This window comes from Lissotriton helveticus, chromosome 4_1 (assembly GCF_964261635.1).
Source record: "Lissotriton helveticus chromosome 4_1, aLisHel1.1, whole genome shotgun sequence".
NCBI lineage: Eukaryota > Metazoa > Chordata > Amphibia > Caudata > Salamandridae > Lissotriton > Lissotriton helveticus.
Window position 1 is genome coordinate 834,952,139 of NC_136063.1, and position 27,199 is coordinate 834,979,337.

General features: G+C 49.2%; 1 protein-coding gene across 2 annotated transcripts in view; it reads right to left on the minus strand.

Annotated features, from left to right (window-relative positions):
• CEP192 (centrosomal protein 192) overlaps positions 1-27,199 on the minus strand; it is a 2,224,848-nt gene that overhangs the window by 1,558,622 nt on the left and 639,027 nt on the right. For both annotated transcript variants that reach the window (XM_078687485.1, XM_078687486.1), the window contains exon 20: positions 10,319-11,111. In XM_078687485.1, the coding sequence (XP_078543611.1) occupies positions 10,319-11,111 (793 nt within the window). The remainder of the gene's footprint in view (positions 1-10,318; positions 11,112-27,199) is intronic.

A 27,199-nucleotide genomic window follows, 5' to 3' on the forward strand; every position in this document is an offset into this window, starting at 1 on the left:
ACATCAGTTTATGGCAATACTTTCAGGGTTTAAATCCGGTTAGTGTTTCTGGAAGATTTGTCCTTTGCACACTGGAAACATTTTGGATAAAAGGTTGTGTCAAATGACAGCAGTGAGAGAGCAATCACTGGATCCTATCGGAAGACGTTGAAAGAAAGGAACAGGAGTCGTTGAGCAGAGGTGGGATTTCGATTATTTACTCGTCACTTCTGGTGTATGACCAATCTAATGGAGAGGAGCACAACACCACCAACTGGCGCACAAGGGAATCGCTGAGAAACATCTCCAGATCGAGTATGGAGCCTAGAGGAGTTCACAAAGTGAAGAATCTATCTGTAGTTAGAATTATCCCTCAGAAATAGGGAGTGAGGGGACAGCATAGCAATACCCTAACCCCTATGCACTTGTAGGGGAAACCTAGATTGAAGTACCAGCATAGCAGATCTTTATGCAGAGCATTACTTAGTATAAGATTAATGTCTTCTATATAGTCTTGCATTGCTCCAGTGAACCGCACAGTTATTAGACACTTGATGTTCTTTAGTACAATCTAAGTAAAAGCTCAGCACTTTCTTGGAGTCCAAGTGATGGAATCTCTCTACTTAGAGGTTCGAGGCAGAGCACAGAAAGCTAGAAGGGTGGCAGACGTGGAACGGCATCACACCTTTTGGTCAAAAGAAAGTCGCCTCCACAGAACTAGTTTCTCTATCGAGAAGGTAGTGAATGGTGCAGTAACAGAGCTTGAAGCTCACTCACCTGTCACGTCGATGTGATGGCGATGAACACGGTCTTGAGGATGAGACGCCCTACGGGGCAGCTGTGAAGCGGCTCGAAGTGAGTACACATCAGTACCATAGGGACCAAATTAAGGTCCCGCTGCAGCATGACAAAGGGTGAAGGAGGCAACATACGTTGTAACCTTTTAAAAAAATGCTAAAAAGGTGGCCAGGCATAAAATGGCACTAGAATTGAGTGTGTGGAGTGCCGTCCCCAGCCTCAGTGCACCTGGTACTACATGGGGCCATACACAATTGACCCACACATGGGAGAGATTTATTGACCTAGGAGAAGGACCAGACCGTTGCATGGTCCAGATGACAGTTGAGCTGCAGGCGCTCCAGGGGTTGAGGGGGTGACTGGCCATAAGCCAAGATGGTGGCCGCTGGCCCGCAGTACCTCAGCCCTTTAGCGGATGGGGATGCCGCTGTTTGGGGTGTTCCAGACCTTCCAGAGAGGATGTAGTTTGGGAGGCCTAGAGTGGTGGGTCCCTGGTGGGAGCAAGGGAGATTCGCGGACCCTGGCGACTCCAGGTTACATTAGGCTGACCTTCAAGATGAAGGAAAGCACACAGCGGTGAAAGAAGATGTATTCAGAGACGGCTGGCTGACCAGACCTATGGAGGCATGTCCTGCGAGGCAACCCTTGCACCTCCAGAGACAAGAGGGTGAGGGCCCAGGCAATGGTTGAATCTGCATTTGGGGAGAAGAACGGATATTCTGTAGGAGAGTAGGATCTGCTTACTATGGTAACCCCCACTTTTTGCTGTGTTTCACTGATTTATCGACTTCAGTCTGGCTGGGGGCCCTGCTAACCAGGACCCCAGCCTAGCTGCTTCCTCTCTAAACTGACTGCATGTACCAGATTGGTTACTGGGTTACCCTTGTGAGTCCCTAGTATATGGTACATTAGGTACCAAGGGCATATGTACCCCAGAGGCCTATCAGGGGCTGATGCATGTATTATGCCACCCCTGGGAAGCCTTCCAAAATGGCACCACAGGTCGGCTCCTGCAGCCTGGGTAAAGTGCTGTAAGCACCCCTTACTAAGATATAGTATACCTATATCTACCTTTAAAAACAGACACATATAAACCTATAAGTCACTCCTATGGCAGGCCTTGACAATCCTGAAGGCAGAGTGCTTGGTTTTCTGTGAGAGGGTGCCCAAGCATGAGCTGAGCCCCTCTGCAGCTTTTGGAATCCCTTCCTTATAGCTGTTCTGTGATACAGCCATACCATATACTCTTAAGTGCATTAATACCTCGCGGTAAATGCTAACTTTGGAATGGCGATAAAGAAAAGGGGGTGGTGATGAACAGAGTGTCTGAATTAAGCAGACCACTCTTACCCAGTCCAAAGATCAGGGCTTGATCCATCACCGTTATTTATCTCACTGCCCCATCCCAGCTCAGAACCTGGCTATATGCAAATTAGTCTGTCCCTGGCCCAGTGCATCATGGGAACAGAGCAGACCAAACTACCAAGCCAATTCTTCACCAGAAAGGAGACAAGCTACCGGGGACCGGTTTCTGGCATTTCAGCCTCTTCGGCCCGGCTTGCTTGAATCCTGATGGAGCAGTGAGAAAGGGACTCATGTCTGAGTATACCCTGCCACACCTATAGTGGCCAAAAACGATACAGAAAAGGGGGTGGTGATGAACAGAGTGTCTGAATTAAGCAGACCACTCTTACCCAGTCCAAAGATCAGGGCTTGATCCATCACCGTTATTTATCTCACTGCCCCATCCCAGCTCAGAACCTGGCTATATGCAAATTAGTCTGTCCCTGGCCCAGTGCATCATGGGAACAGGGCAGACCAAACTACCAAGCCAATTCTTCACCAGAAAGGAGACAAGCTACCGGGGACCGGTTTCTGGCATTTCAGCCTCTTCGGCCCGGCTTGCTTGAATCCTGATGGAGCAGTGAGAAAGGGACTCATGTCTGAGTATACCCTGCCACACCTATAGTGGCCAAAAACGATACAGAAAAGGGGGTGGTGATGAACAGAGTGTCTGAATTAAGCAGACCACTCTTACCCAGTCCAAAGATCAGGGCTTGATCCATCACCGTTATTTATCTCACTGCCCCATCGCAGCTCAGAACCTGGCTATATGCAAATTAGTCTGTCCCTGGCCCAGTGCATCATGGGAACAGGGCAGACCAAACTACCAAGCCAATTCTTCACCAGAAAGGAGACAAGCTACCGGGGACCGGTTTCTGGCATTTCAGCCTCTTCGGCCCGGCTTGCTTGAATCCTGATGGAGCAGTGAGAAAGGGACTCATGTCTGAGTATACCCTGCCACACCTATAGTGGCCAAAAACGATACAGAAAAGGGGGTGGTGATGAACAGAGTGTCTGAATTAAGCAGACCACTCTTACCCAGTCCAAAGATCAGGGCTTGATCCATCACCGTTATTTATCTCACTGCCCCATCCCAGCTCAGAACCTGGCTATATGCAAATTAGTCTGTCCCTGGCCCAGTGCATTATGGGAACAGGGCAGACCAAACTACCAAGCCATGGGATGGTGCAATGAGCTAAAAAACGGTGTTGGATCTAGCCCTGATCTCTTGACTGGGTTAGAGTACTCTGCTTAATTCAGAGACTCTGTCCATCACCACCCCTTGTTGTAAATTATTTTGTCCACCCTAAGCGTGGAAGGGTATACTCAGATGTGAGTCCCTTGCTCATTGCACCATCAGGATTCAAGCAAGCCGGGCCGAAGACGCCTGAAATGGCAGAAACCGGTCCCCGGAAGCTTGTTTCCTTCCCAGTGTAAGAATTGGCTTTTGTAGTCTGGTCTGCCCTGTTCCCATGATGCACTGGGCCAGGGACAGACTAATTTGCATACAGCCAGGTTCTGAAACTGGGATGGTGCAATGAGGTAAAAAACGGTGTTGGATCTAGCCCTGATCTCTTGACTGGGTTAGAGTACTCTGCTTAATTCAGAGACTCTGTCCATCACCACCCCTTGTTGTAAATTAACTTTGGAATGGCTGCATCAAAACATGTGTCAAACACTTTGTAATCCTTCCCCCCCCCCCACCAGTTTTGATGCCGAGGGTAGAAAAACACAATTTGAGAGGGAGAATACATGTACACATTTAATTACCCGGTAATAGTTTAAAAGAGCCCCAGCATCACAAAATGGATGCTGCTGCCACAGACACAAGTCTGACCTTCTGCTGCTGGACGAAACTCAGTTAGGGGAGGCTTGGACAATAGGTTTCCCGTCCAGGACCACCTCCCCAGACAGGCTTTAGTGTATTGGGGCAGGGTGGGTGTATTCAGTGAATGCTTTTCAGACAGTGCCTGGGGCACACAAGGTGTCCCTGTGCATTTCCCAGTTCAAACCGGTTGCTGGGGCACTCAGCCCCAGCTCTGGCACAAAACTGGACAAAGGGAAAGGGGTGTAACCACCCCCTCCCCAGGTCCTCCCATTGGTGGGACCTTAGAGTTAGTCCATCCCCTAAACTTAGTATAAGTATAGGAACCCAGTCCCTAGAACTTTAGATTACCCTGGACGAAACTCTGCAACATATATCCTGGAACTTCGACATTCTAATTCGACTAGAAGACGGAAGGATCTCCCTTGGGGTCAAGGAGTGGCTCCCCTGTTCAAACAGGCACCAAAGAAGCATCTTGCCGGTCTGCATTTTCGAGGCACCCTCCGGATCCCGAAGAATTCACGACACAGGACAGGGACTTCGAGATATCTCCGAGGCTGACACCAGTCCCCAGCGAAGCGGAGACCTGTAGCTATCATAAGAGATGTGGGACCGGAACTCCTGGACACCGTGCATATTTGCAAGTTCACCTACTTCCCGAGCTGTCCCGAAGTTGTGCATGGGCTACTTGTAGTCCAAGCCCTGAACACCATCTGCAACGAAGATTGTGGGCCTACACTCCACAAGTGTTCTGTGGGCTCGCTTCTAGCAATTCTGCTCGAGGCTCCTTCGCGATCCCTGGTCCTTCGACTGGTGGGTCCCCACGAAGGCAACTCTTTTGGTTCTTGGGTTTTCCTGGTTGCTCCAGACGTGCCCTGACTCTACTCCAAAGGGTGAGTCCCTCAGACCTCGCTGGTCTGCACCGAAGCCAATCTTTGCATTCTGCATGGGTTGCTGTTGCCAAGGCTTGTTGGGTCCAATCCGGATACCGACGCTGCAGCACTCGACATCCAACGTGGGACAGCTCGAATCCAGCTCCTGGTTGTCGTCGACGCCTCCTGGTCCTCGTGGCTGAAGAGTCAAGCTTCACATCCTGCTCCTGAGCTCACCCGTCCTCGGCTGGCATCTCTTGTTGCCTCCCTGGTCACTGGCAAGTGACCCAGACTCTGTCCCCTCTGCTTTCAGGTTCTTCGGATCTTCGATGCACCCTTGGATCCATCCGGACACTTTTCATCTGGTCGCCTGCAGCACTTCTTTGCAGCTCTCCATAGGAAACAACGACATGAAAATACACCTATGCACCCGGGTTCCCTGGGTGAGGTAACACGAGTACTTCGGTGCTCCCGTGGGTCTTGACTCTCGAACTGTCCAGTACTGAAGGGGTTTGTTCCTAGTCCACTTCTAAGTGTCCTTAATCTTTAAAAATCTAACCGTAACTTTCTCCATATAAGTCAATGGTGATTTGCGGCTGTGTTTAGACACTGCACGTGTCCCCCGTGGGTCTCCTGCGTCCCTACGGTGGGTGGTTCCTGGTTGCCCCAGCGGTTCTACAGGCCCTAGGCCTTGTCTCTATGTCCCTCGTGGTTCTTATACCTCTTTCTTAGTATATCGTTTGAGAGGCCCCTAGGGAAAAACGTATACTGTGCTAATATACTGTGTGCTACGTAAGTTTACTTTGTGTACTTTTGCCTCTAACCTCATAAAGAGACTAGAGGGATGTGTTCAGAATAAATACATATATATTTTATATATACCTGGTGTGGTTCTCCTTTAATTTGGTCATTTATGAGATTATAAACTGGTAAAACAAGCTGCTTTACATTCCTTCAAGACTTAGCCTGAAGGCTGCTCTCCACAGCTACCACTAGGATAGCTTTCTATAAAGGTTGTCTTAAACCTAACATCAATAAGGGTCGTTTGGACTGGTGCAAGGTGCCCACTAGAATAAGGGCCAGCATATGTCAGGCCAACTTCTCACACCTTCCATCAGCTTAGGGGCTTCCCTATGATATGGGCCTTAGGGAGGCGGCAGTGGATTCCCCCTGTGGACTGAGGAGGTGCATCTGATAGAGGTAACTGGGCGCTTAGGGACCCGGACATTGGCATCCCCCATTGGGGGGGGGGGGTCTGATTTTGCTTATTGAGTGCGTGACTCAAAGTGCTCTTTTGATAATCTACCATAGCTCAACTCAGCCCCTTCGGGTGCCTTGTGAATTGCTACATGGAAGGATGCCGAAGGTGGTTCTGTCTCCTCCCACCAAATGATGTGCATGTTTGGGACATCGGCGTTCAGCCTTTGCCAAGCCCACAGTCGCTAAGGCGGAGGCTCACAAGAAATTTTATTTACACTTGGGGTCAGTCTACTTGAGTACCATGGGGAGCAGAGTGCCTGGTGCAGCATGCATTGCAGGTGGGACTAGTCTTGTCAGCCGACTGGACTGGCTCAAAGCAGACTGTGCCGAAACGCACCTTGCCACAACAGCACCTTACAGATGGGTAGGGTCTCCCACAACATTTCCAGATCACCTCCTACACACCATGCTGTAGATGACTGTGCTCCTTTCAGATAGCAGCCAGCAGGCATGGGCACGAATAAAAAACTACTCCAGATCCCCTCCCCTAAAATGAGGTCATTAAACATGTCAAGGAAGGAGAAACTGAAAGTAAACAGATAGCCCCCACTTCGACAGACAAGGAGCCCATCACTAAAGGCTTTATGCTGCAATTCATTGCTGAACTTAAAAGCAAAATTGGGGCAGTTTGGACAGACCTCAAACAAAGTCTGTCTAAAATGAGAAATGATCTGGACTATCATGGCCAGAAGGCCAAATCCTTGGAAATGACTCAGAATGAATAATCTCAGGAAATGTTGGAATACTGCTCACAGCTGTAAATTAACAACTTGTGGTCCTCTAAGATAAACAGGGTCAAGATCTCAAAGTTTTCTAGAGTAGCTAGGAGATTGCCAGCAGTGAACGCTTAATCCAAAGTACCCATTTCCCTTGAAAGTTTTCTGGAATTTGAGGAAATGGGACACTTTCGCTGAATCGATTTTAGACTCTGGTTATTAAAAAGAGGGTCTATCCTGATTAGATTGATCTGTTCTCAGGATGCGATGATTGAAATCAGTGCTTAAGATGACTTCCAGAGTTGTATTTCCACAGAGCACAAAAGAGTGTCACGGAATTGAATAGCCGGTTGGCACGTCCTGGGCTGAAATAGTTGGAAGTACACATTGACGAGTAGGATCTTCAGAAGTTGGTCGTTTACGCAAAGGCCTTTTACGATAGCTATTTGGATCATTACATCTTGGCTTTCAAGGGTTTTAGCTTTCAGATCTACACCTAGGGTTACAAAAATTGAAAGGCCGCTTGAGGGTCTTCCAAATAAATTCATTGGTGTAGTAGCTTGGTGCAATCCATGAAACCCCAGGATTGTAAACTGACTGGTTGTCCACGTTTCCTGAAAATCAAGAATTTCAGCCAACTTGATGAATGACATAGCGACTGGGGATTCAAGTAGCTTTGATAGCCCAGCTATGTTCCAAGATATTAAGTTTATAGTTGATTTCCTCTTGACAGTTGCCTGGTGTCGGCTGCCATTTGGGCTAGGAATGATTTTTAGTGTGGACCGAGTGTGTATCTGACAACCAGTTCGAGTCATTCCTTTGTTTTGTTTCATCAGTGCTCTCTAAGGCTATTCTCCTTGTTGGACCCGTTTGATTGGAGTTAGAGGGTGACATTTGCAACCTATTATAAGACAGGTTAAGTTGGGAGTTTCCAGCTCGTTTGAGAATACAGAGTAGGTGAACATGCGTTCTTCGGGGTCCCTACATGGGTAAGCATATTTTGGGGATACTCGTTTAGTGATCTCTATCGACCCCTCTTCAAAAGTCTGCTTACTTGCTAGAATATCTGCCATTAATGTGGGGATTTGAGGATCTGTATTGTCGATTCAATCCCACTCTTGCTGGCAGTCAAGGTTTTAAATTCCACTACTAGAATATCTTCCAGGGTTATACAAGATAAGTTTAAACGTTTTTAAACAACCTCAGCAGATTGGACCAGTTTAAAATGTCATGTGGGCCCTAAGAGGAGTAGTAGGGGGTGAAAATCAGTTTTGTTGGTATTTGTTCGCCACTGGGCTTGATGTATGTACCGTTGACATGGCTATAAACAGGATTGTCCTGTGGTCCGTCTTTCGGGGGCCAATTGAGTCGGATAAGGGAACTGCCCAGAGTAGGAGAGACCTTAGAGTTTTGCAAGACTGTTCAAATCAGGCAAGGCCCAGAAGCTCAGCCTCCTATTACAGCATTTGTTTGTTGAGTGGCACTGAGCTGGGTTTGCAACACAGTTGGGGGGTGAGTGACTGAATTATGGGGCCTGGCCCACAGTGAGCTTTTGTGGATTGGGTATCCCCGAACTGAGTTTGCTACACTGAGGGGACGTATGGTACCTCTTGATGGTTAGGAAATTTACTTTTGTGGATGGTGTCATTTCATTTTGGTCATTGTTTATCTATAAACATACATCAAAATAAGCAATATAAATGCGGCCCAGCCACCATTTAGCAGTTTTTTTCTGATCCCAGAAGAGTCTTGCTTGATCGCATCATTTCATGCAGTTTATTTTTTCTTTTTTGGCCCCGAGAGATATATATATTTTTAACAACTTCAGGCAGAGGACTAAGGGTTAGAGTCTTGTAATGGCTGGTAGCCGAATTAATCTCATGTTGCTGGCAGTTAAATCGAGCAGTAGCTGGAGTCTGACTCCCACAGAAGCGAGATGGGCCAGGAGAAATAAAGCTCCTGAGGCCAATCGGAACACTATATTTTTTTTTAATTGGTGCTCTGACAAGGGTCTTGCGACACTCCCGTGCCTAACTGCCAAAATCTACAATTCTGTTTTACTCTTCAATTTTCAAAAACGACAGAACAGATTTACACAAAATCTACGGGCCAACATCTATATTCCCACCGCATTAGGTGTAATCCTGTTCAGCAGTTTTTGATGTAACCTTGCCTAAAGTATATGGAAAATGCATAGGGATTTTGCTTTTCTGGGACACCAACCCCCTCCTTGTTTTACAGCCCCTTCTTGACGGATCACCCTGAAACTTTCCATGTACAATAAGAATCAGGACGGCACTTTTTGGGGAGAATTTTCATGAAGATTCAACAAGATTCAACAAGATATGAGAGACAGAGAGAGACAGAGAGAGACAGAGAGAGACAGAGAGAGACAGAGAGAGACAGAGAGAGACAGAGAGAGACAGAGAGAGACAGAGAGAGACAGAGAGAGACAGAGAGAGACAGAGAGAGACAGAGAGAGACAGAGAGAGACAGACAGAGAGAGACAGACAGAGAGAGACAGAGAGAGACAGAGAGAGACAGACAGAGAGAGACAGAGAGAGACAGAGAGAGACAGAGAGAGACAGAGAGAGACAGAGAGAGACAGAGAGAGACAGAGAGAGACAGAGAGAGAGAGAGAGAGAGAGAGGGGACTGGAGATGGCTCACTATCAATCTACCTCCCATCTTCTATAGGAACAGGTGCAGACACTTGAGACCTGCATGATGAATGTACTTTATAGGCAGAATACTGAAATATATTTTGGCCACAAAACCGGCCTAGTTCACAAGGATGGTTTTGCAGCCACAATGCTTCGCAGCAGTCTGCCAGTATAATACATATATACTGTGAATACCGGCGCAGCAGTCTGCCAGTATAATACATATATACTGTGAATACCGGCTACGCAGAAGAGACTCTTAAATTTCTTGGAAAACATGAGGCACACTCAGCTTCTAAAGCTGGCTCTAGATCAGACCTAAACAAATTAAGAATGTAGGGATATTACAAAACAGCAAGGGCTGCAGTGATAAACAAGGAAGGGTATTTGATTTGACAAACCTATGAAATGCAGTTGGATAGAACTAGGTCCCCAAGTGTATTGGAATACAACTCCTACAGGACCAAATGTTTCAAAGCCAAATATCCAGGCTGCATTGATTAAGTCACTGAGAGCAAAGGGCTAAACAGATAATAATTCCAAACTGGAAACCTTTATAAAAACACATTCATTATGTTGTTAAACTAGGAAAGGGGTACAGAGGCACAGAGCTCATTGGCTATGGTAAGCCAAAATTATTTAAAATAAACTAGCAGTAGAAACCACTCGCTACACAAAGAAAGGTCACACGTTTAATCTTATCCCAATGTACTGACTGTAGACACATTTGCCTGCATTATACAATTCTCACACATGAAAAAAGGACGTGTTGGACACAAAGAGAATATAAAATCCCATTAACAAAAAAGAATATTTGACAATATGTGAAGGAGGAAAGCTATGATGAAAAAGAGGCGCTTACCCAATCCAGAAGATCGTTGTGTCTGCCAGTTTGCAAATCCACCGGTTGTAGGAAGTGGTGACAGTGAAGTTAGCAATCCTGCTCCCACATTTGCACCAAACGTTCCAGCACGAACACAGTTTTGTATATATCCAGCTTGTGAGGCAGAATCCAAAAACCTAGCTGGAAGTCCATATGCTGCAGAAACACCTAGTGGAAACTGAGGCAAGTCAATGTTGGCACTTGCTGGTTCACTTCCTAAATACTGTTGCGAAAGTTGTGCTGAAAGTGTACACAAAGGCAATGCAGTATTATGTACAGAATACACATCATTATAAGCAGCTGCAGGTTTAAAGGTTGAAATAGGAACATATGGGTTATCCTGAACTTTGGTACAGAGACTATTTGCAGACAATATACATGATGGTGCCAGCTGTGAAGTCGGAGATCCTTTCATGGTACTTTCTGGTGCAATTAAAGGAACATTTACATTAACTTGCTTAGAGTTGTAAGGGAGACTGGATTTGCTTGGTGAGACAGAGTTGACGCAATCAATTTTCTCCTTTGGAGCAATGCCTTGAATATCAGATTCCAACTTCATTTTAGAGGAAGATTTATTGATTTCATCTCTGTCATTAACATTTTTAGATTGAAGTCCCGGTTTTGTAAGTGTTTTTCTTATGGAGGCATTTAAAGATGTTCTCTCTTCATTACGCTGGAATGAGACATTTTCAGTATCCTTAGCAGCGTATTCCTCTGAAGGAGTCGGACTGGCTCGAATTATTGTTGTGCTCAGCTGAAATGTATTGTTGCTCTAGGGACACAGAATTGTACTAGTTAAAACATTCGGTCTCAAAATCAGTAAAGCTTCAAAAACTAAATTAAGCTGAAAATGGGTTATTTTTTCCTTCAATTGACACTTTAAAGATAAGCATACCATGTATATCCCATTGATCGCATAAGCACACATTCTAGAACTATGTAGAGAAAAGCAAAATCATTCCATCAGTTACAGGCAAACACATACTAGCATTTACAGCGGGTTAAAAACTGATAAAATTAGTTGATCATGCACTGTTGGGTGTCGGGCAAGGCTGTCATGATCAGAACCCCTATGCTAAGTCAAAACTTTCTTATTGATCGGAAAAAAAACAGCACAAGACTCAAAATTATAAAAATCAGAAAGGAAACATGGTTGGCAAAACAGTTGCAAAGTGAAACCAGGTAAACAGAAACAATACCACAGCGACAAGTAGGTTTTAGTTGCCCCACCACCAAACTTAGGAGAGGTTCACACAAAGGCCTAAACCCAGAGCATCATCTTTTGACTGGCATTCTACATGGAAATCAAGTAGGTCTTTCAAGGACCTATAAGGTCCTGGCTAGTTAATCTGTTGGCGAAACAATGAACACCATGGCAGCACATGTCAGTCAGATCAAGCAGGGGGCTGATGGTGAAATGAAATGCAATGAATTTGGTTGGGTTTTGATAGAGAGAACAGAAAGGAGCTTTAGCACACACAAATTGCAATAGTTGAAGATTCTGTCTGCTAAAGCCATCAAAAGGGAGATACTGAAGTTGGATGTGAACCTTCGGATCAAGCTTAGAGAAGCAAGCCTTGCATTCCTGTAAGCTAAAACACCCCAAAAATACCAGCCCACTGCCATATTGGCATGATAAACAATTTCAAAACGCATAACCCAAAGAACAAGTTATTTACCTTAGGTAACAATATATCTGTAAGAGACATTTTTAGTTATAGATTCCTTACCTTAGAATTACCCCCAGGCTTCAGACTGGATCCCGATAATTTTTTTCGTAGCAGTACCCATGCGCGTCGGTAGGTGGCGTCGGTCGTCTCACAATTTGTCATTGGCGTTGTGGTCGCCGAAATGACGTTGCAGTATCTACTTAGGCGCCACCCATGTGAGCTTACGTCAGTTCTTTACATTCCACACCAGAAGCGCAGAGCCATGCAAGACACCAACCACTGGTGGACAAAACTAGGGCCCTGAAGGGAAGTTCCTTACCCTAGAAGTCAGTTCGCCAAACAGGGAGGATAGGTGGGGCGGTGAGGAATCCACAACTAATCTATATCACTTACAGTTATATCGTTACCAAAGGTAAGTAACTTGTTCATCTGAAAGAGACAATTAGTTACAGATCCCTCACCTTAGAATAGATATCCCAGCAATAGCAACCCCGGAGGTGGGTCTGCTAACCAAGTTAACACCAGCAAGTCCTGGAGAACTGAATGGCCAAAGAAGCCGTTTCTCCGGACTTGTCTGTCCAGGCAGTAGTGTTTGGTAAACATGTGCAATGAAGCATACGTAGCTGCCTGGCAGAGGTCATGAAGGGGGACTCCACGTCCTGAAGCAGTAGTACCTGCAGTCGCCATGGTGGAATGGGCACGCAACCCCACCGGAGGTTCCGTTTTCGCTAAGGAATAGCAGATTTTGAAGCAAAGAACAACCCATCGAGAGATAGTTCATTTTTGACTGGCCCGACCTTTCTTGGCGCCCACATAGCCAACAAAGAGCTGGTCCTCCACCCGGATTTTTTTTGTGCGATCCAGATAGAATGAAAGCACACGCTTTGGATCCAGATGGTGGAGCCTCTTCTCCTCTCTAGAAGGGTGCAGGAGCGGGAAGAAGGTGGGCTAAGTGATGATTTGTCCTATGTGGAAAAAGGTAACAACTTTGGGTAGGAAAGAAGGCCTAGTGCGAAGGACCACTTATTCCGGATGAACAGCCAGGAAAGGAGGTTTGGAAGAAAAAGCCTTAAGCTCACTCACCCTGCGGGCAGAGCTGATGGCAACCAAAAAGGCAGTTTTAAGAGTCAAAAGTCTGAGAGGACAGTTATACAGCGGCTCGAAAGGAGTGCACATAAGATAGGTCAGAACCAGGTTCAGGCCCCACTGGGGCATTACAAAAGGAATTGGAGAAAACAAGTGAGTAATGCCCTTTATAGCGATTTACAATAGGGGACTTGGAAAGAGAAGGCTGATCCGGAAGCCGAAGAAAGACTAAAATGGCCAAAAGATAGCCTTTTAAAGTGCTCGGAACAGATCCATGCAGGGCCAAAGCAATAATGAAGAGGAGAACCACTGAAAGGGGTGCAGAAAGGGGATCCACAGCCTTTGCAGCACACCAATGCCATAAATTTGTTCCATCTACAGGCCTATACCGTTTTGGTGGAGGGATGCCTGGTTGCCCAAAAAAAGTTAGACTTCGGGAGGAAGGTCGAAAGCGGTCAACTGTCGCCGCTCAAACTCCACGCAAGGGGGTGGAGGCTGAACATGTTCAGGTGGAGGACCGTCCACTGCTGCTGCGACAGAAGATCCTCCCGAAGGGGCAGTCAGATTGGAGGATCGATGGCCATGTGCAGAAGCTTGGGATACCAGACTCTTCGTGAACAGTCCAGAGCCACAGAAATCACTTCTGCCTAGTCAAGCTTGATCTTCTTCAGCACTCTGGACAGAAGTGGTATAGGCCGAAAGGCATATAGAATATTGCAACTCCACTTGCGACGAAAAGCATCGCCTAGCGAGTGCCGTCTTGGAAATTCCAACACGCAGAATTGTCAACATTGTGCGTTCTCTTCGGTGGCGAATAGATCTAACCAAGGCTCTTCCCACGGCTGCAAGAGACCTTGCAACACCTCCGAGTGAAGACGCCATTCGCTATCCATCATACACCGAAAGCTGAGTTTGTCCTCCCTGGCATTCAGAGAACCTGCCAGGTGTTAAACCACCAGGGACATGCACTGAGGTTCCAGCCACTTCCAGAACTGAAGTGTCTCCTGACATAGGGTCCACAACCCACCCCGCCCGTTACAGTACCACATGGCGGTGGTGTTGTCGGTGACCACCTGCACTACTCTCCCTTTGACAGAAGGAAGGAATGCCTTCAGTGCAAGACGGATCACCCGAAGCTCCAGAAGGTTGATGTGGAGCCTGATCTCCGCTGGAGACCAGAGGCCTCTGATCACCGCCTCTCCCATGTGGCCGCCCCACCCCAGAAGTGATGCATCTGTTACCACTGTGAACTCTGGATGGGGAAGGGAGGGGAGTCTGCCGTAGACCCAATCCTGGTTCATTAGCCACCACTACAATTGGTGTGCAGTGCCCTCCGAGATATGGACGCAATCGGAAAGATTCCACTGATACTGTGCCCACTGGAACTTCAGGTCCCACTGCAGAGCATACGCCACCTGGCATAGTACACCAGCAGGATGCAGGAGGCCATGAGGCCCAGTAGCCTCAGGGTCATTGCTACCGAAGTCCAGGCGCTGAAAGATCTGAATCTTAGCCCGAATATCCCAGACTCGCTGCTCGGGAGGATAAATCCGAAACTGTGCTGTGTCCAGAACCCCTCCGATGAAGAGGAGCTTCTGAGAGGGAATCAGGTGTGACGTCAGAATATTGATGGTGAACCCCAGCGAATGCAGGAGGTTGGCCATAGTCAGGAGGTTGGAGACGACAGCCTTGGGCAAGCCTGCCTACACCAGCGGGTCGTTGAGATGGGGGAAGACGGGAACCCTTGATCTGCGCAGATAACTGTGACCACCGCCATCACTTTCGTGAACACCCGAGGTGCGCTGGTAAGGCCAATGGGGAGCACATTAAACTGAAAGTGCTCATGGCCTACCGTGAACCGTCGGAAACGCCAATGGGCCGGCAGTACGGGCATGTGAAAATAAGCGTCCTGCAAGTCCAACGCTAACATCCATTCTCCAGGGTCAAGGGCAGACAGAACCTGAGTCAGTGTCAACATTTTGAACTTCTCCTTCCGGAGGAAGCGGTCGATGTTCATGAGGTCCAAGATAGGGCGCAGGCCCTTGTCCTTCTTCGGCACCAGAAAGTAGTGGGAATAACAACCACAACCTACTTCTGGGGCAGTAACTCGCTCGATGACTCCCTTGGCCAAGAGAGCTGTAACTTCCTGTTAGAGAAGGGTCCAGTGATCCTCCGACATGCAATGGAATTGAGGTGGCATGGATAGAGGGGTACTCTCAAAGGGGAGGGAGTAGTCCCACCGAACTATCTGCAAAACCCGCCTGTCCAAAGTGATGTTGAGCCAGTGGGGGCGGTGTTGGCGAATCCTGCCGCCCACTGGCGAATGGTGTCCCTGAAAGAACAGAATAGGAGGGCTTGGGGGCTGCTCCAGAGAGGGCGCTGGTGGACTGGCCCGCCCCCAGGCCCACGACGGTGGGACCGACGTCCCCGGCCATGCAGAGGCTGGACAGCTTGTGCAGGCATGTGGCTCTGGGCAGAACATGAGAGGCCACTCCTTCCGTAGCCACGAAAGGGGGAGAAAAGCAGATTGCAGGGGGCGAGAGGTGGTAGCGAGGCCCTAGGATCTGGCCGTAGCCCTGGAGTCCTTAGAGCGCTTAAGTGCACTGCCTGCCTTGTCGCCAAACAAGCGACGGCCATCAAAAGACAAGTACAAAAGTCGATTACCAGTGGACCTCAGCCAGGATTAGCACCTCAGGGCTACGGACGTTGACATTTTTCTACCCAGCTAGCCGGCAGTATCCAGCCCATAACGGATGGTAAACTTCGCTGCATCTCAACTCTCTGCAACAATGTGGGTGAGCACTGCCCGGGCCTACTCCGGGCACTGTAGTGGCGCTTGAGTAACTGTGTCCCACACAGTGTGTCTGTAACAGCCCAAGAGACATGCAGTGTTAACCGACTGCAGTCCTAAGCTGACTTAATAAAACATCTTCTACCTAAGATGGTCCAGCTTCTTGGATTCTCTATCTAGGGGAGCTGTAGGGAATGTGCCTTTAGAGGTTGAGGCTTGGATTACCAAGCTCTCGGGGGTAGGGTGTTGGGATAGGAAAAGCAGGTCGCCCAGGACCGGGCGGTGGCATTGGGCAATCATCCTGTCCACAGGAGCCCCTGTGCTGGGCTTGGATCAAGTGCCAGAAGGATGTCAGAGAGGGCCTCTTTAAAAAGGCAGAGGGGGCTCCAAGGAGGTCGCTGCTGGCTGAAGCACATCAGTCAGGAAGTTAGTCCTGATTGCTACCATAGGAAGCTCCAGGCCCAAGGCCTCAACCACCCTACGCAACACCACAGCGTAGGAGGCTCCCTCCTTCGTAGCCACGATAAGGGGAGAAAGCATACCGAGGTCTGGGGAGGTATCCAGACCATTGGCATCACCCAACTCCTCTCACCAGTCCAGTCTTCAAGCTGGTCTGCAGGAGGGTCAAAAGACCCCTCCCAGTCACTCAGGGCGGTAGGGAGCGCCAGGGATGAACAGTGGGACCAAGTACCCTCCGGCGCCTGTACCAGCGCAGGTTGACATTGGTTCGGCTCCATGTCGGAGGTGAGATTGGAGTTAATGCAGGCTGGGGGCGAAGCCGGCGTGGGGGCATAGCCACTAGAATCGGCGCCGGGGAAGGTACAGTGAGGTTAACTGCCACCGATCCGGATCCAGGCCTGGATCCATGGGGGCCCTGTGGCGTCAACGCGAGAGCTGCTGGCATCAAAGGCCTAGTGCCCCCAGCCAAGTCCAAGGGGCAAGAAGGCACGCAGGCTGAGTCGGGCTACCCAAAATTGGAGTAGAGGGCTTCGTAAAATGCACAAAGCTGGGCAGGGGACACTCAGGCTCCCGGAAAGGGAGGGTAGCGCGGAGTCGTCTCACCGGGCTCCGGGGACGGAGCCTGGGATCGGAGACGCTCCGGGTCCCGCAGTGCGTCAGCCGATGCTTCTTGGCCTTCTTCTTGGGCTTCGACTTAAGCGATGAGTGCTACCAATTCGATGACTAATCGTGATGGCTTTGCGACATTTCCCTTGAGCCGCGCCTCTAAAAGCGTTCGGGACCTCTCCTGAATAGACTTCGGTGACCGACAGGAGTCACCGGGCTGACAACTGGACATCACTCGTGCACCAGGAGTCGCAAGATTAAAAACAAGCATTTACAATGCAACGGTCTCGCCTTTGCAAAAGTTAGAGCTATTGGCATTGTAAATGACAAAATATTTATTTATATGTTGGTTTTGAAAACAGATAAATAAATGGCATTGTCATTTACAATGCCAATAGCTTAATCTCTCGCAAATGCGAGACCAATGCAACGGTCTCGCCTTTGCAAAAGTTAGAGCTATTGGCATTGTAAATGACAACATTTTTATTTATGTGTTGGTTTTTAAAACAGATTAAAAAATGGCATTGTCAATTACAATACCAATAGCGTAATCTATCGCAAATGCGAGACCTATTGCATTTGCAATGCAATAGGTCACGTATTTACGCGAGTTTGAGCTATTGACATTGCAAATAACAATGCGTTTTATTTATGTTTCAAAAACCAAAACATAAATAAAATGTCTCACACTGCTGTCTCTCACACTGCTGTCTCTCTCTCACTGCTGTCTCTCCCTAGAACACACATATGCTGTCTCTCACACTGCTGTCTCTCTCACACACACTGCTGTTTCTCACACACTGCTGTCTTTCTTACACACAATGCTGTCTCTCACACTGCTGTCTCTCATACACACTGCTGTCTCTCACACTGCAGGTGTGGGTTTCCAGCTCATATCTGGAGGGTGGCGCTGCTGCGTTTCATTGGTATTTTTTTTTACTTACTCCCCAGGGCATTAGTGGTAGCTTCAGAAGCTTTTGTTTTGGGGGAGGGATGTTGGGGGTCAGATCTCAGCCCAAAGCCCCGCCCCCTCTTCATGACCTTGTGCCCTCATGCCTCGTAAACGCAATTGGCTTATGATTTTGTTCCTTTATAGACAAATCTCCTATAAGATCCTCCCCCCAAACCGCCTCCCCCCATTGTGAAATGTATCTGCAAGTTGGCATGCCTGGGCAGTAATTTTGTGGAAGTCAATGGATCACTGCAAAAATGCAGCGTACAATTCATTCATTTTCTAGTCCGCTGCAGGCAGAAAGCGGACAATGCGAAAACTGAGCTTTTGCACCTGATTCACATTTGCATACTACGGCTAAGAAAAAGAAAATAATTGCCCACACACACAGAGCCACACACACAGACATGCACATACACATAGAGCCGCACACACAGAGAGAGCCACACACGCACACACAGAGAGAGCCACACACGCACACACACAGAGCCACACACGCACACACACAGAGCCACACACGCACACACACAGAGAGCCACACACGCACACACACAGAGAGCCACACACGCACACACACAGAGAGAGCCACACACGCACACACACAGAGAGAGCCACACACGCACACACACAGAGAGAGCCACACACGCGCACACAGAGAGAGCCACACACGCACACACACACGCACAGAGAGAGAGCCACACACGCACAGAGAGAGAGCCACACACGCACACACACAGAGAGCCACACACGCACGCACAGAGAGCCACACACGCACACACACACACAGAGAGCCACACACGCACACACACACACACAGAGAGCCACACACGCACACACACACACACACAGAGAGCCACACGCGCGACACACACACAGAGAGCCACACGCGCGACACACACACAGAGAGCCACACGCGCGACACACACACAGAGAGCCACACGCGCGACACACACACAGAGAGCCACACGCGCGACACACACACAGAGAGCCACACGCGCGACACACACACAGAGAGCCACACGCGCGACACACACACAGAGAGCCACACGCGCGACACACACACAGAGAGCCACACGCGCGACACACACACAGAGAGCCACACGCGCGACACACACACAGAGAGCCACACGCGCGACACACACACAGAGAGCCACACGCGCGACACACACACAGAGAGCCACACGCGCGACACACACACAGAGAGCCACACGCGCGACACACACACAGAGAGCCACACGCGCGACACACACACAGAGAGCCACACGCGCGACACACACACAGAGCCACACGCGACACACACACAGAGCCACACGCGACACACAGAGAGCGCCACACACAGAGAGCGCCACACACACACACACAGAGCGCCACACACACACACAGAGCGCCACACACACGCACAGAGCCCCCCCCACACACAGAGCCCCCCCCACACACAGAGCCCCCCCCACACACAGAGCCCCCCCCACACACAGAGCCCCCCCCACACACAGAGCCCCCCCACACACACAGAGCCCCCCCCACACACAGAGCCACACACACACACACACAGAGCCACACACACACACACAGAGCCACACACACACACACAGAGCCACACACACACACACAGAGCCACACACACACACAGAGCCACACACACACACAGAGCCACACACACACAGAGCCACACACACACAGAGCCACACACACACAGAGCCACACACACACAGAGCCACACACACACAGAGCCACACACACACAGAGCCACACACACACAGAGCCACACACACACACAGAGCCACACACACACACAGAGCCACACACACAGAGCCACACACACACAGAGCCACACACACACACACACACAGAGCCACACACACACACAGAGCCACACACACACACAGAGCCACACACACACACAGAGCCACACACACACAGAGCCACACACACACACAGAGCCACACACACACACAGAGCCACACACACAGAGCCACACACACACAGAGCCACACACACACAGAGCCACACACACACACACACAGAGCCACACACACACACAGAGCCACACACACACACAGAGCCACACACACACACAGAGCCACACACACACAGAGAGCCACACACACACAGAGAGCCACACACACACAGAGAGCCACACACACACAGAGAGCCACACACACACAGAGAGCCACACACACACACAGAGAGCCACACACACACACAGAGAGACACACACACACAGAGCCACACACACACAGAGCCACACACACACAGAGCCACACACACACAGAGCCACACACACACAGAGCCACACACACACACAGAGCCACACACACACACAGAGCCACACACACACACAGACCCACACACACAGAGCCACACACACAGAGCCACACACACAGAGCCACACACACAGAGCCACACACACAGAGCCACACACACAGAGCCACACACACACACAGAGCCACACACACACACAGAGCCACACACACACACAGAGCCACACACACACACAGAGCCACACACACACACAGAGCCACACACACACACAGAGCCACACACACACACAGAGCCACACACACACACAGAGCCACACACACACAGAGCCACACACACACAGAGCCACACACACACAGAGCCACACACACACAGAGCCACACACACACACAGAGCCACACACACACAGAGCCACACACACACAGAGCCACACACACACAGAGCCACACACACACAGAGCCACACACACACACACAGAGCCACACACACACACAGAGCAACACACACACAGAGCACACACACACAGAGCAACACACACACACAGAGCAACACACACACACAGAGCAACACACACACACACAGAGTAACACACACACACAGAGTAACACACACACACAGAGACACACACATACACAGAGCCACACACACACAGAGCCACACACACACACACAGAGCCACACACACACACAGAGCCACACACACACACACAGAGCCACACACACACAGCCACACACACAGAGCCACACACACAGAGCCACACACACACACAGAGCCACACACACAGAGCCACACACACACAGAGCCACACACACACAGAGCCACACACACACAGAGCCACACAGACACACAGAGCCACACACACACACAGCCACACACACACAGAGCCACACACACACACAGAGCCACACACACACACAGAGCCCCCCACACACACACACACACACACACACACACAGCCACACACACACACACAGAGCCACACACACACACAGAGCCACACACACACACAGCCACACACACACACAGAGCCACACACACACACAGAGCCACACACACACACAGAGCCACACACACACACAGAGCCACATACACACACAGAGCCACACACACACAGAGCCACACACACATAGTGGACATTGAAATGGGTCCATTCAGGGGAATATGTGACATTACAACGCATGCTAATACATCGCATGCTGTTAGAACGCAAATTTTTACTCCGACTTTCTGTCAGGGGGGCGCTGGAAGTTGGAATAGATTAATTTTCTATTCCAACTCCAGTGTGTGCAACAGTAGGGAAGGTGTTGGAGTTAAATCCAACACCTTCTACCCACTGTTGCACACCTTTTGCGTTGCAACGACATGCGATGTAAAAGCATGCGTTGTAACAGTTCCGTTGTAAAGGCTGTTTCCCATTCAGGGCCCTGTAGTCGTGTCCTTAACTTTTCAGGCAAAAGCACTCACTGATTTCTGAATAGTAAGTGTAAAAGCATTAAGGTAACCATGTTGTTCCTGCTTACATTTCCCATGGTTTGCTAAATTTTGCATTCCCTATAAGTGTTTGCTTTTTCCAGGATGTTGTTACTTTTTTTTTTTGTAGGCTGCATATTGCTCGTCTAGTGCGTAATTTAAATTGAGCCGCATCCAGGTGTTTATAGCGGGCAACAATTGGGTTGTAGTTGAAGACAGTGGGAGTTTTTCTCAGTGGGGCAGTACGGTGTTCAGTGGGGGAGAGGATGTGGCACTATGGTCAGAGCTGCTGAATTTGGAACTGGGAGCCAGGTTCAGCCTTAATAACAAGTCCACCAGACCACTCTCCTGCGAGAGCACAATCACATGCTAGACCGTAGAAGGCTTCGCAACACCTTAGCAGTCCTGGTGTCTTCGCACCAGCAGGTGGACCCTAGCATGACAAGTGTAGGTTAACCTTCAAGGCTTGTCTACCACTATCCATACTTAAGTTCACCTCCAGTCTTGCTGGCAAGCCTATGAAGCAGCACGCCCTAGAACAACAGTCACTGAGGTCACAGGAACCTTGAGAAGGGCCAGCTCTAGGGCGGTGCAACCAGTGTGACCGCACCGGGTGCTGACTTTAGGTGGAGGCATCATGTTAGCAAGTATATTATGGTTTTAAAAACACTTGCTGCCTCCTTCCTGGCCTCCAGCAATTTTCAGCAACAATAAAAATGTCATGATGACTCTGGTGATTAATGATCTTCCTAGAGAGAGATCAGAATTTTGTCTAGTGGAAGTTTTGACTCATGGAAAGGTAGCTCAGAGGGTTAATGTACCGGCTGCAACACCTTGTAGTCCTTAGTCTTATGTAACATTTTCTATACAGTGATTTACACACATTGATTGTCTCTGTGTAATGTGTGAAATGTAAAGTGCTCTGACACCCTACAATGGTATGAGTGGCGCTGTAAATCAAATTAAATGCATCTGAGAGAGAGTGGTTATGGAAACTTGGGTGGAACAGGTAAAGGGTGGTAGTGAAGGAATCCATGGAAGAGGTGGTCATTGGGGGGCACTAACAAACAAATGCACAGGACACCACCAGTGCTAAGGCCAGCCCTGCCCTTGAGGCCAGTCTGGCTGACCCATAGGTACCTCCATTGATTGATTGATTGTGATTGATTGATTGTGGGTTTCTAAAGAGCTAGAATCGACTCCCGAAGGAGTATCTCTGCGCTGTAGACCGCTGGGGGACCCGTCAAGGCTTTCCCTGTGAGATGGTCCCTACTGGTTATCTCCAAGGTGAAACAGGCATCCCCGGCGTATGTGGGGGGCCGTTGTGGAGATGAGGCAAGCTAATGCCCAGAGTTGCCGAGTGTGATCCCTAGTTAGAGTAGGCAACGAGGCGAGAATTATCGAGTCCGATGACCCTGACCCAAGACCCTGCCGCGTCGGGAATTGAACCCTGGTCCCGGGCCGTCCTCTGCTCCTGGGTCTGCCGCCTCTAACCAGTGAGCCACACCACTCCACTGGCCTTGTTTCAGCAGTAGTAGCTGCAACTCACCAGGGATTGGCAATGCAGGACTTGCACGCACACCAAACTAAGTTCGCAAACTTACAGTCAGCCGGTTTCAGTCACAAGCACTTTTAACATGTGCTGCCTGCTGGGGGGCCACTGGAATTAATTATGCAGCAAAGGACGACAACATTATGCCGTAGTGTTGACTAAATTATGCATTAAAAAAAGGCTGCAGTGTAATGCATTATATTTTCAGATATTTTATTATTTTGACGTGTGTACACATGCTAACAGTCTCTGGAAAGATTTTTCCTTATTAGTACCAGTGTAACATACAAACGCAGCAGTGAGAAAGGTGACCAGTCAACCTTTACATTAGGCCATCCACTCCGCAGCAACACAAGTCACATTTTATATTAACTTTTGATATGTTTGAGCTACAAACAATTTATTAGTTTAAATGGTCAGATCATGCAGCAGATCTTGCATTATGAGGCAAATATGGCAGAGTCATAATTTTAGAGAAAACATTTGCAAACTACGATATTTTGCCATTCATGTTTGAACTGCTGTTGTGGAAAAAGGGAGTAGTGCTGATGACAGAAACTCCATGGCTCAGACAAATGGCTCGTGCTTCCACATTTTATCGTAGTTGGTACATTCTGTGATTAGAAGCATATCCCACTTCGTGAATATATTTTAATGTTAATAACTCATTATAACCTTAAATAATAATGTGTATCCATTGGTTGATTAAATTGGGCAGTGAAATGCCAAACAAATACTAAAAATGGGGATGTCTGCGCATTCTGGTCACACCTCTGGCTCCACCCACAAATCCAATCCTTGGGATATTCCCTCACTCTGATTCTACGCCCACTGTTCCCCTACTTTTTTTCCCCCACTTCGACCACTGTGTAAGACTCAGCATCCCTGGACCTGTGATGTGCCGCTGCTGCGGGCGCCGCATGTGCCACACATTTACGGGGCCGGGCTTCCGCATAAGGGAGCAGGCCATTATTGTATCCCTAAACATGGGCACGTTGTCAGTTTGACATGGACTATACGTAGAGGGACTAAGTTTCTTTTAAAAAATATAGCTAACATTTGGACCGATACATTTTATTTTGTATAAATTAATTGAATGTGTGTCAAATTTAGCAATGCCCGTGGAATTCTAGTAAAGGGAGCACCCATTGGCGAATCACTAGCGTGTGTGATTGCTGCATTATTTATTACTAACTTTGACATTGTGCTTTAACTTTGGATAAAAGTTATCATGAATTCTAGCACCAAGAAGCCAATATTGGTAAATATGTGTGCTACAAATAATCCCTAACATACACTGTGCATACAGTATATTCAATATGGTGCTTTAATCATAGGCTGTTTTAAAGTATTCTGATAAAAATCGAATCGTGCTGAAGACAGCTTTGATTGGTGTTGGATCGAGGACCAGGAAGTCTGCACACCTAGCAGACAGAGATAAAGCACCTTGTCAGAAAGTTTAGCGTTTTCCCTACAGGTGGTGTTAGCCTGTGGCAGGGTCAGTCACATGTCCTGGATTCCTGGCATTTAATTGAGTCTATCCCGGTTCTGTGCCCCAGTGTTTCTTGTGCCCCACCGGACACACATGTCGGAGGATGGTAATGATGTTAACATTTTGCCCCCCTCTGGAAAAATGTCTGCGGACGCCCAAGGTGGTCACTTTCAGTGCCCAATGATGATGGAGCTACTTCAATAGGGTGGAACCGCAAAAAGAGCGGCATTTCTAAATTAGTTAGTTGCAGTGTGCACACTGCATACAATACCATGGGGCGGTATATTGGATCCCGCGGGCGAGCCGGGTCCTTTCAGGCTCACCCGACCCTCTTCTGAACAGTTCCCGGCTAACTTAACCTCGCCATGGAGAGCCTGCTGCCTGACAGCCTGTAGCGGAGGGAGCTGCTCGACGCTGGCTTTCGGCTGGTGCTTAACTAATACTCCTGCTGCGTGGATCTACCGTGGTGAGTAAATCAATAGCTGTGCCATTTGAGCCGGGCGAGGTGAGCGCTGGCATGCTTTTCACATTATTATTTCAACTTCACATAAGCCCAGATGAGATCAAAGCTTGTTGTAATTAATCAAGCCCACTGTCGGGCCTTACCACAGGCATTACATTTATTGGGTTTTTCTTCGAAATGAGAAAGAACAACGTGATGATCCGGATTATTATCCGAACGGCAGTCCCCACACACAGTTCTGGTGCCTTTCTTTTTAAATGCTGGCAAGGCACCCCAGATTGTTATTGCTATGCACTAGTAGTGAAACAATTCCAAACGGAAACGGGCAGTTTGGTTCTTTTTGCCGAGCTGCCCTAGGCTGTCCCTGCCACTCTAAACTTAAGTGGTGTTGGCACTGCAGGATGTTTTCCCCCCTGCCTCGCAGTTACCGAAGTGCTGACTGTGCCACACCCCCAAACATAATTTTGGTCCCATGCTGCGGTTCTGACTCGGAGAGCGGATCGTTGTCCTCTGAGGCCAATCTCCTATGCAGCAAAACCAGCAGAGCGTTTTGGGCCACTGGCAAGAAATTCTCAAGTTCTCAACGAGTGTTAAACAATTGCTAAAGAATGACTAACACTGTAAAGGCAAGCTATGACACCAAGGCAGCACGCAAATAATAATAGTCACTGCTTTGATTTACTCACGAGGAATGAAAACATTTCAATATCGCACATAAGCAATTATAAAAATTGGCAGCTATGTAAAGTTATATTTAAGAATCGTGTCTACCCTTTGCAAAACTTTAGAAAGAGAACACAAGGCTGGCATTTTTCTCCGGGGTGGGAGACAGAGATGCAGAATGTTAGAAAGGCAGTCCTTGGGGAGGCAGAAGATGTCTGACTGACCACCCCGAGGCCCACCACTCCTTATGGAATTGGCCGAGCGCCGTCGAGAGGCCTCCTGGGTGAGGGCCCTCTCCTAGAATTGTCACAGTAGAGTAATCACACCACTACAAAGGGACACAACACAAGAGAGTACTTCTTAGAATCTTTATCAACACTAATGATTGGTTCTTTCGGTAATATGTACAAACGGATCGAGGGATCCTTAGAGTCTCGGTAACTGGGGGGGAAGGGGTAGCGGGACAGTCTTAATACCAGTCTGGCACAGGGATACCCTACGCTCAGCTCTCAATCCCCGAGCTGGGGGGGGGGGGGCTCTGCGAGGTTCCGGCCGCGGCAGCGCCAGCAGGCTCCAAAGATGGTTTCAGCGAGGTTGGGCCGCGGCAGCGCCAGCAGGCTCCGAAGATGGTTTCAGCGAGGTTGGGCCGCGGCAGCAGGACTCCAGAGGTTCAGGGTTCAGAGTAGCGAGTTCTTCTTGGGGTCAGCCGCGACAGCGTCAGCAGGGCTCTCGACTCCAGGATACAACTACTGACCCATCCCAGAGCTGCCCCAGATATAGGTCTGGAGTTCTTTGATGTCCGGACCCTCGCGCCTGGGGGTCAGTGGGGCCGGGATGAGAGTGTCGAGACACCCAGCAGGGGGGTGGAGCCAGAGCCCAGGGAGGCCGGAGGGCGATCGAAACCAGGCGTCCGGGGACGGCTGGAGGCCCATCGAAACTCCCCTCCTCCTGGATCTGCCAAGTGGCCGCTTTACCACCTGGTTGGATCTTGGTGCCTCGATGTCGGGGCTTCGCTGGGGCTGTGGCCGAGGTCGGGACGAGGCCACGTGGTCCGGACGTGGAGGGTCCAAGATGGAGTCGGGGCCTGAAATGGTGGGCCGGAGTTGGGGTCGGATCCGCGGAGTGGGGCGAGCAGGGGTCGCCGGGCTCCCGAGGGGGAGAGCCGGGGGTCGCCAGGGGTGGCGGCTCTCGTCAAGGTTTGAGGGGATAGCTTTAGGCCGGAGGACAGGGGTCGATGCTGTCCAGGGCCCGCTATGCGGAAGAAGTGGTACCACGCCACGATTCCGGGTCCAACACAGAAGGGTTAGGGTTGTGAGGGTAGTTTCAATAACAAGCTGACCCATACTATAAAATGTGCTTTTTAGGCTAGCATGCGGTCATGAACAGGTCATCTTCTG